Source organism: Echinococcus granulosus, assembly GCF_000524195.1.
Source record: "Echinococcus granulosus chromosome Unknown EG_S00002, whole genome shotgun sequence".
NCBI lineage: Eukaryota > Metazoa > Platyhelminthes > Cestoda > Cyclophyllidea > Taeniidae > Echinococcus > Echinococcus granulosus.
In genome coordinates this window covers 670,415-680,907 of record NW_020170382.1, presented here as the reverse complement: position 1 = coordinate 680,907, position 10,493 = coordinate 670,415, and the positions used below count along the sequence as shown (strand labels likewise).

General features: G+C 41.8%; 1 protein-coding gene across 1 annotated transcript; it reads right to left on the bottom strand. All coding sequences in view use genetic code 11, as the record gives it.

Annotated features, from left to right (window-relative positions):
* Positions 1 to 1,351: 1,351 nt before the first annotated feature.
* Positions 1,352 to 9,837, bottom strand: EGR_00465 (Potassium voltage-gated channel subfamily H member 8; the record flags this gene model as incomplete). The annotated part of the gene is made up of 4 exons (XM_024489714.1): positions 1,352 to 2,012; positions 5,755 to 6,245; positions 9,323 to 9,537; positions 9,825 to 9,837. The coding sequence occupies 4 exons, from the start codon at positions 9,835 to 9,837 to the stop codon at positions 1,352 to 1,354; spliced, it is 1,380 nt and encodes a 459-aa protein (XP_024355711.1).
* Between the last annotated feature and the right edge of the window lie 656 nt (positions 9,838 to 10,493).

Below are 10,493 nucleotides of genomic sequence, written 5' to 3'. Positions count from 1 at the left end.
TAGACCCACAGCCTGACACGGAACTTTGATACTGTACAAATTTCCAACAACGGCTCGGCATTGTATCACCTTGCTATTCGAGTGGGATTCCATAAGGTGGAGCCATAATTCTTGGTGCAGACGAAACTTTGTTTACGCATGACATAGTCTTTTATGCCTCTAACCGGATAAATGATATCCTGGGTTAGTCCACGACGTGCTGCGGCCGCTCACTACTGGCTTTAGTACCACAACGGTAGGCGTAGGGGCTACAGTCTCGGCTTTCATTAAACCCTTCCCATCTTGCAAATTATCTTCATTTAGTAGAATGTAAATAACTTAAATGCTATTCAAGGCCAAATAATCGCAAAATATTCAAAAACTTTCAACTAGCCCTCTCCATTACATTTTCGTGCCATCTGGTCGGGTGACCACTGGAGATGAATAACCATCACCCCTTGCAAGGAAACACCGAATTGCATGCAGTTTGCACTCAAAAAGCTACTCAAATTAATAAATTCGAAATCGCCTCCTTAAAACCATGTCCTGGCTTGAGAATCTGGGCGAAGGAAAGCTGAAATAAGTACCACATGACGATGCATGAGTGTGTTACATCACGAGCCTGAGCTAATCTGCATATTGTTTACGGAGGAAAAAATGTGTGAAATTCCACACAAGCCTTACTTAAATATCCGTCGATTGGATGTAACTAGGACATTCTGCTAAAATACTGTAGCACCCCGAGACTTCCCTGAAGATGAAAGGAGACACAACACTCGGGCAGAATGCGCACCGTTGACCGACAGAGGGGATTGGGGCTACTGACACAGCTAGGAGGCCGGGCTGACCGGTAGTGATACAGTGGTGGAGCCGCACATTGGCCTGTTACCAACACTGACAGTTGAACAAATAAGCAAAGTATTACGATTCACAGCTAATCGTTTTCTAGGCAAAAGATATTTCAGATTTACTTTAAAAGGATTAAAAATAAGTTATTATGGGAACAAATAATTGATGAATAACAAATAGGTAAAATTAGCTTAAAACAAATCAACGTCACACTTTACTCTGGGTCACATAGCCAGGCTGAAGAATATAGTAGGTCGAATGTAAAAAATATTATTTAAAGTAAAAGACAACAGTTTTACATCCCCACAAACTCACGACGTAATAGGTAGGATACCTTTTACTGATAAAATAGCAGCTGTACAATGCACACACCCGCGGCCATCAGTGACTAAATGAAGGCTGTAGAAAAATGGGAAAAGTTGGGCATCCACACTTTACGTCACGTCACATTTGAACATACATACATGCATCAGGCTGCTTGAGCAAACAGTGGAGACGTGAATGACGTCGAATGGACCCTGTGCTACTTTCTACACTCATCCAACGTCGAGGCAGCACAGACGGTAGCGGAAGCATCACAGGGATCGGGGGAGACCTGCCCACTGTTCCACCGTCTTTCTGGCCTGTGAGTGTGCTTCTCCTTGTGATTCTTTTTTGGCTTATCCGGCAAATTAAATTTCACGCATCGGGACGGTGGAGACACAGTGGAGAAAAATACATTGCCCTGGGAGTTAGCTGAGGCAGCAGAGGCAGAAGGGGTGGTCCTTTGGCTTCCGTTACGACTCAAGCCCTCGGAAGACGATGAGGACCCGGAGTATTGCTCCACCATATAGGCTGATGTTGGTGCTGATGAGGGCTTCATGATGCTGGCCTTTGGTATGTGGTGTTGGGGCGACAAATCCGGCTCCGACATGGGTGTTCGCAGAGGTCGAATTAACTGCTGCCGTCGCTGCTGCTGTTGTCGTAAGGTGCTCACCTCAGTCGCCAGCGACTGTAGATCGGCTCGCATCTCCTGGACATTGCGAATTAGTGTGAAGAGAAGCACTTTTAGTTCCTTTTGCTCGCTGCTGTTATTGACTAGGGGGTCGGGGTTGAGATCACATGTAGGAGGTGTCCGATTCGGTGTGGGAGGTGGTACTCCAGCCTGCGAGTACTCTGTTAAAAATCTTTCAAAGAAATTGTTTCTTTTATGAATAAAATACACATAAATGAAACTAAAGGCAAAGTTTACAGTTTCTTTTAATCTCGAATTGTGGTGACGCAGACTTCACTCACGAAAAGTTAAACGGAACCCCTTTTTTATGTAGAGAAATTAGTGTTGATTTTGGAAATATTTTAGAATATAAAATGCAACAATCAGTACCACAATACAATAGTAAATGTGTATCCTGTAATGCGCTAATTATTTGGTAGCAGGCCGCTTTGGGGCTCCTCCAGTGTACCTCTATCAGACGATCTGACCTTCAGGCTATAGTCTCAATCCCCACCGCATGCAGATTATACATATTTTGCCAAAGTATCTATTTTTTTGTCTTCAGAGAAGTGTCAGGGTGCTACATACCCCATTCACACATTACAAGGTAGGAAAGTAGCACTAGTCCAAACATTAAGTTGTCGTCTATAGAAAATGAGAATTTGAGGCAGTTTTCTACAATGTGACGTAATTCTTTAAATCAGTTCTGCAAGTTATTTTTGTTCCAAATCGATGGCTTTCGGTCTGTGATTGGTGCTCTAGTTCATGTCTATTGCCTCCCGACTACTCTGCAAGCTTATAACAAGCCATTCTACGGTTTTAGAGGTGCCTCATTGTAATATACTAACCCACATATTGACATGGCCATAAAGAACTTCCCCTCATTCAACAGCAATAAGTAAATTTTCTTCACCGGATAATATAAAGGGTTTGTTTGAAATGCCAAAATCCCTCAGTTAAATTGTGATTTGGTTGTCGAGCCTTAAAATTTCATACCCATTGAAGGCGTAAGCGGAATTTAAAAAGGTTATTATGAGAAGAAAATGCATTTGCCTAAGAGCTGTGACTTGATTAGGTCTCGTGAAAATTGAGTTTAAGCTAGCTTGGAAACGCAAGTCATGTCGCATATTGCCTGCATAAATTTCGCATTGAATTATCACGTTAAAAGTTCAACTTTTGTTTAGCGGTCATTGAGGCAAGACGTGGGTACATCTGTCACACTTCTCAACAATGCTTTTAACATGACAGTAAAATGCCTTAATGGAGTTTAGTTGCTAGAGGGTTTCAAGGTTTAGCAGCGCAAATTATAGCGATGGAATGACAGGCAAGTTACTTAAATAAACAAATTAGGGAGATTAGCATAGACCAACGTAAGCTTTAGGCAACACTTAGTAGAGTTGGACGAGAATATTTTCGTTTTGAGGAAGAAGATATTTCGGGGCTTCTGGCTCGCGGTTCATTCTGTACTTGGTCAAAGCTGGTAGCATAACAATATTTCCAGAAGAGACAACCCAGAAATATCAGCTCTTTCCCACACAGATGGGATAGCCTTTTTCCCATACATTCGGAATTTCCAGATCCGTGCCATCTGTTTAGTAGTTCAAAATGCTTCTTTCAATGGCGGTACATGAGGAGAGAGGGGTATGAAGAGTGAGTCTCTGGCCATTAGGCTTGTGAAAAAGGCACTAGCTCAATACTTCGAATGTGTGTTTAACTATGACTGTGAGTTACGTCCATAGCCTTCCAGCCCTACTGTACGTCTAGAATACACATTCCGACCTAGTGCTGACTTCTTTCGTCTTCGAAAAAGTCTATGAGTGCTGCATTGGTGGCATAAAGGACAAATCCTTTGATGAATTTTGGTCTGACAAAAGGCCACAGGCTATGGATCAACAATCTGTGAAGTCTACCTTCAGCATCCAACCCACTTTTGTATTCTGCAGGAATGCTATTAACAACTAAGGTAACGCTAGCCATAAACCATCTGAAAAAGTCGGTTACAGAGCTGACTATGTCACCTGTACGAGGACGTCAATGAAGTGAAGACACAATACCTCTTCCACCTCTCTACTGGCTGCACAGAATCCAGACAGATATGACTGGGGAACATTGAAGTGAAAACAAATTAACGAGGGAGAACGGATGCAAAATCTTGTGCCCGTGAAACTGCTTTACACCCCGCCAATCATTAAATGACTGCTTAAAGGTCAGTGCTCTTAAGACCAACAATGGACATCCGAGCTTGACTGCATATTCCTCTTCCCCAATGGTGCTTTTAAACAGGACAAATCTCCAGATCCAGTAGAATTGCCAGGAGGGATAGGTGAAGTTTGGGTCAAATATCTTTTTGGTTGCACGTAAATTCGATGAGTAGAGCTGTTGGCTCGTGTTTTTTTTCTTGCAGCATTGACTACGCTGTGATAGCCGATGCGGGGAGCTGACCAGGTGGAGCGCCGGATACGACACTCAAAAGGACAGAGATATTTTGTAATATTTGGTTATTTGTTTAACCCCGCGCTTTGATTTCGCAAGCGCTAAAAGCTTAGCCATTGTTCTTTCATTGGGCTGCATAGCTTTGGGCCATGTCAGTAGCTTCTCAGCCTTTCAGCATATCGGCATTGCATGTTCTACCCCAGTGTTGTCTTTCATCGTCTTCAGGGAAATCTGTGGGCCCTACACTAGCCATAGTGCTGCAGACGCTAAATGGTTGAGTTTGGTTAAAACCTAATAGTTGAAATACAATTTAGCTCAGCTATTTGACATTTTTAAATCTGATTTATGCATGTTACACTTTACCTGGACAATTGGTAGACGGATATCAGTAGCAATGGATGATGTTATCCACCTCGTGAATCACCTTGTCATAAGTAAATCGCTGAATGCCTAAAACAATTTTTCAGTATCTTTAGACGAAGAGTATTATACATTCTCTATTCTTTTTATCTCAACCAATCCGAGTGTGGTACAATTTAACGAAGTCACATTGGGTCAGACGATAAGATCGGAGTGTCACAAATATGTGACGCTGGTAGAGAGCATGTTTAAACATATCAAGATTATCCCTTCCGATCAAAATTTACCAAAAATTTGGCGTTATTTAAGAAGGCTTTTTGCCTTCAAAATATAAGATATTCATCAAATCGCATGTTGTTTTTGCCATTAGGGACTATATTTTAAGGCAGTTCATTGTATTCAGTGACCTCTTTGACATGTGACATTTGAGATTCTGACAAATAAACGCGTTGTGTGCGTGATGTAATAGACAGGAAGCAATTAAATCCACAATTTTAGAAAACATGCTTCAATTTTGAGGGAAAAGGAGTCACAATTGCTTCAATGCACTCCCACAAATAAATGAATGCAAACAATTGGCAAAATTTTTTACAAGGAGTAGGAGAATGACTTTTTGATTTAAGCGCACACTTTAAAATATGCGCTCTTTGGGCATTCTATGATTCAAATTTTATCCAACTAGTCTATTGGCCCTTCTCCACGTGCATAGTACATCTGCCTCCGGAATGGTAAGCCTTAGGGTGCTTTTGACTGGTTCAGGTGCTACATGATCATCAGTGATAAGCGAATATATGCTGTAGGTGACATAAACTATCAACAGAGGGAGGCTATTAGAACCGCGTTGCGTCTTGGTAACTGTGTAAAAACATTTTTTTGCATTATTGTCAACCATGGATTAAGATTAGGTTTAAACATATTATGATTTTAAAGAGCCCCCGAAATAACCATTGTGATCCATGTGCTTCATCTAGAAATTCGGTTACCTCTTTACTACGCACTTATGACAAACTCATTTTGGGACCCGCCAGAATTGCTGCAAGCGAAAAAGCATGTTTCAAAACAAAATAACTGATTTTTCAGGTCAAATGGGCAAATAGAATATACCACTTTTAACTTATAAAATAGCATTAAAATAATCCTGAATAAATTACTTCACTTACGCCTCATTGACACGCTCAATGGAACAGATACGTCTTATAGACTTTGTGGCCTCTTTTTCCTCAACCGACGGTATAAACGAGTCCATCGAAAGGTTTGTATGCTGACAACTCACTCTACCTGCCCGGCACGAGAATAGGAGGCTCCTCTTAACCTTCGAGGTCAACGACTCCTCACCCTCACCAACTTTCGCCATTATCGACATCCCCCCAACGAGATTATCCACTGTGGTTTCACTGCCTGCTGACGAAGAGGCAAGATACCATCGACTCTGCTGAGCTTTCCCAAGCAGGTGCTCCTGGGAGCCTCGCAGACCCGGTGAGGCGTTAAGATCGCCCTCTTCCAACGCCCGGTGTAAACTTGTGACACTACTGTTGCTGAGTCTGTGGTCAGTGTTGGCCTCAGAAGAGCACTGTGGTAGAGTAGATAGGCTTTGGGGTGATGAAGAGTGCTTTGTGATCGCTGCCAATGTCTCAATGTCGTCTTTGGCAAACTAAAACAAAGGGTAGTCCCATGCAAATCTTACTCATTCTCTGTAATGACAGATACCTCGCCCAATCCCTCTTAATCGAAAACGCTCTAACTCAAATTCAAGTTTTAAATTTTTCGCGAGAAGTGCTTCTGTGGAATGGAACATTAAACTATAAGTAGGAAAGTGGTGCTTCACTCAGTAGTACAAACCAAGTGCATCCTAATACTTGGGGTCGGACGCACGCCGTTAGTTAGTCCGGTATACCATTGATCTCTTTACAGTCATTAAAGAGCAGTGAGGGAAGGTGGTGCTGAACCACAGTTAGATATTTAAACAATACCAACGCTTCAAAGGCACTTGGATGCCTGTCTGTCTGTGACAATCTCGACCATAGTGGCGTACTCTTAGTCGACACCGCAACAAGCATTCCTGTGAGCATTCGGTCAGCACGTGGCAAGCCTGCTTCGTACTGAACACCCCATCCACACATGACCTGTGGTTGAAGTCGTACGATAGATGAACTATTCTGTGGGATCAGTGATGACAAATGTTGAGGGATATTTGCAACTTGTAGCAGTTGGCGCACACAGGGAAACAGGAGAGTTACGTGCAATCTGGTCAAAGATATTTCAGTGGTATAGACGTATCTTTCTTAGGCGTAGCCTTCCAGGTACTGGTTCAGCACTGAGATGATTGTATGAATGCAGCAAGCGATAGTATATAAAAAAAGTTGTCTTGGGTTTTCAAACATTCGGCCTTCCTAATGAGTCTTGGATTAACAATAGTAACCCAGGAAAACAGTATTCACCTGAAAATAATTGATTGTCGTAGTGTCAGATTATTTAACAACAACCGGATGAAGAAATTTGTCATCCATAGTAGTTTTCAAATGGATACGCATGGCAATAAATCCTTCTAAAAAAGTAAACTTTTCAATTTTATTATTTAATAACTCCGGCGACTTCGTACTGACCTGCATCAGCTTAATGCTGGCCAATAGTTCAGCGATATTCTAAAGACGCTCATGAATTAAATTTTTATCTCTTGGTCAATGTTTTGAGTTCTAGAAGGACACACATCACCGGATTAGGTGATCTACACGAAGGTGTGTAATACTTTAATTGTTTAACTTTTCACTTTGGTTTCGCTGGCACCTAAAGTCCTGCCTTTGTACTTCTGCTGAGGGACACGGTCTTTGAGCTAGGTAAGTAGCCCTTAGCCCTTCTGTACATCGACAATACATATTATTCCCGAGTATCATATTTCCTTTCGTCGTCAGGAAAGTCTTGCAACGCTGCATTAAGCACTGCGAAAAGCAAGCCCGAACCTAAAAGACATCTACCTCGATTTCTATTACTGACTGATAAACCTTATCGGCACTGAAGAAGAGCATGTTTTTCGGATAGAAGAGTCTATGACAACCCTTAACGGAAGGGTTAAAAATGACGTGTACATTCGGCAACTACTACATTCCCGTGTTCTCTAGAAATGACATTAACAACTGAAGCGACACCTGCCATGGCCTTGAACCACCTGGAAGAGTTCGCTACAGAGCTGTCTACGGTACCTGTATAAAGATGACAAGTAAGTGAACATGCGGTACCTCTTCTACCTCTCTACTGGCTAGATAAAAATCAGATATGGCTGGGCAGCACTAAGGTGAGAACAAAGAAGGATGGCGGAATAGAAACGAATTACTATCCCCATTAAACTATTCCAATCTTGGTCTCATTAAACGACTCTGCTTTTAGGCCAGTGCTCCTACGACTAGAGATAGACAGACTTAATGGCCAGCACAGTTCCCAAATGGAAGGAAACTCCAGTTTTAGTGAAATAGCCAAGAGGAATCAGTGACGTTGTAGTCAGATATCGTCTTAAGAGAAAGCAAATTCTATATGGCGCGGTTGGTTGGTAAGTGTATTTTCTATGACACCCACCTCGTTTTGATGGCCGGTGAGAGAGGTTGACCAAGGGGAGCGCCGAGGACGGCACTCAAAAGGAGGGGGTGCTATGCAATACATTAATAATTTTCCCAACTCTATTTTTCTTTCGCAGGTACTCCAGGTCGTTGTGCTCACATTGAGTGGCATGGCATTTTTGGGCCACGCCAGTAGCTCCTAGCCCTTCTGAACGTCAGTAATACTTCTTCTGTCATGTATCATGACTAATTTCGTCTTCAAAAATGACTCGGAATACTAAAAGTGAATTGAGTGGTGCTTAAGCCATCGCCAAAATGGCCTTAAGCGAGAGGGACTGGCACAAAGGTACAGGAGTTAATCCACCTTAATGAAGAGATTCAATTGTAAACTCATTTCTTGGTCTCAGACAGAGACCGTGTTACGAGCAATTATTTCTAAGATTGATTTTGATCATCAAATTTGAAAACATTTTTCAAAATTAAGGCAGCTAGAGTCAGACTAATTGACTTTCCTTTCGCGCAGGCGTTTTCATTTCATCAGGATTGCCACCGACGCACACACATACACAATTCCAGATTAAACGACTTGATGGCCACAAAGATACGCCTCGTGCTGTTAATATTAGTTAACATGTCACGAGAAGGCTTCATAATAGTAGACTTTAATTGATGTAACAAGCCCATAATTACCCTTGTCACCAGATGCAATCACTCCACTATCTTTGCTTCCAACTTCCTGAATATCTCTTACAACAGCTATCCATTAGATCGTATAAGTCCTATTCATCGTAATAATTCCTCCACCTAACGCTTAAAGGGGGACGAACAACCCTGCCTGCATACACTTTGCCTTGATCGACTGTCGAGATTAAAACGTTTGTCGCATTTGAGTAATCAGTAGGGCCCTTTGCAGCAGCGTATTGCCACGTTTTGTGAGGGTTTAACTAAATGATTGCACGTCTATCGGTTGGACTTGGGAAGAGATCATCATAGAAGCTATTAAGATGGAACAAGATGACAACTGAAACAAGGTAGTCGTACGCCTGCGAAACTGATGTTAAAGAAACAGACGTAATCGCCCATATTCCTTTGATCCCAATTCCTAGCTAGCTGAAAAAGTGGAAATAGATCAAGACAAATTCTAAATCACAGGCTTAGTAAGGTGGCAGGGATAACTCACTGGATCGTAGCCCTCTTTGATATTGAAGGAGAGTTCATCGTGTAAGGCAGCCGAGAACTCCCTGGAGTAATTTGGGTAGAGGTCAAGAATGCTGAACAGAGATGCATCGAGCAGGATGTCTTGCAGTTCGCAGTAGGTGAGTGCTTTCACATTGAAAGCCGAGAGACCAATGAATGGTCGGTCGTCTATGTCCGTGCCAAAGAGATCGCACTTTCCTAAGGTCAAAAATGCCCTATTTATTACTATAAAACCCGTTCTTTGGTTTTGCTTTGACTTCTTCCATTCTGCTAACACCAGGATTCCAGATCGCATGAAACGATTTCCCACTGGATAAATAATCTAGGTTGAGAAAATTCATCAAAATGCATCATTTGGATCTTTATTCACTTTTAACTTACTGAGGTAATGTAAAGCAATTAGCAATGTCCTTGTGGTTTTCAGTGATGCAAAATAAACGACTGCACAAAGATTCTTTGAGTAGTTCAATCTTTGAACTAAAAACCATCGCAGTCCATTTTTTCTTTTAGTAGGACATTGAATAAAATTTGTTTTCTTTAGGAGCCAGTAAAACCCAGCCCTAATCACTGATCTCTTTATCTCACTTATTTTGTATACGACTGTCTAAAGCCAAAGTAATGGGAAGGGGACAATAAACACTCGGAGAAATATTATCCGAGGGACATCGGGGATGAAGACGAAGAGGTATCGTTCTCTTATCCCAACAAAAGCACAGATCCCCTTACAGCTCTGGTATTGCTTTCCAAAAAAGGACATTTTTTATCTTTAAACCAGTAATTGCTGTTTGCGGAGAAAAAAAATTTTTCGGTACGCGTGCAAGCTGTCCATTAATAAAAAAGTAATCTCAATCAAACCAGTTGTCTGGCTGCCAGCGAATGAACAGTTCTGGGCTTTAAGGTCCACAGTGAGTAGCTCTCGGTTAAATAATAAAAGATATTTCTTATCGACAATCAACCTAAAATGCACGCCAAGCAATTACATAGGCTGAAGAAGAGAACAACATGATAGTCTTTTAAGCATATTATCACTTTTAATGCATATGAAACTAGTCAGCTTAGCGGCTTCTAAGGCTTTTCCTTCCCGGTTAATATAGGTGTAAATCAATCTTTTTGTCATCTTGCATGTCCAATTCCCTGACACAATCATGTAATTG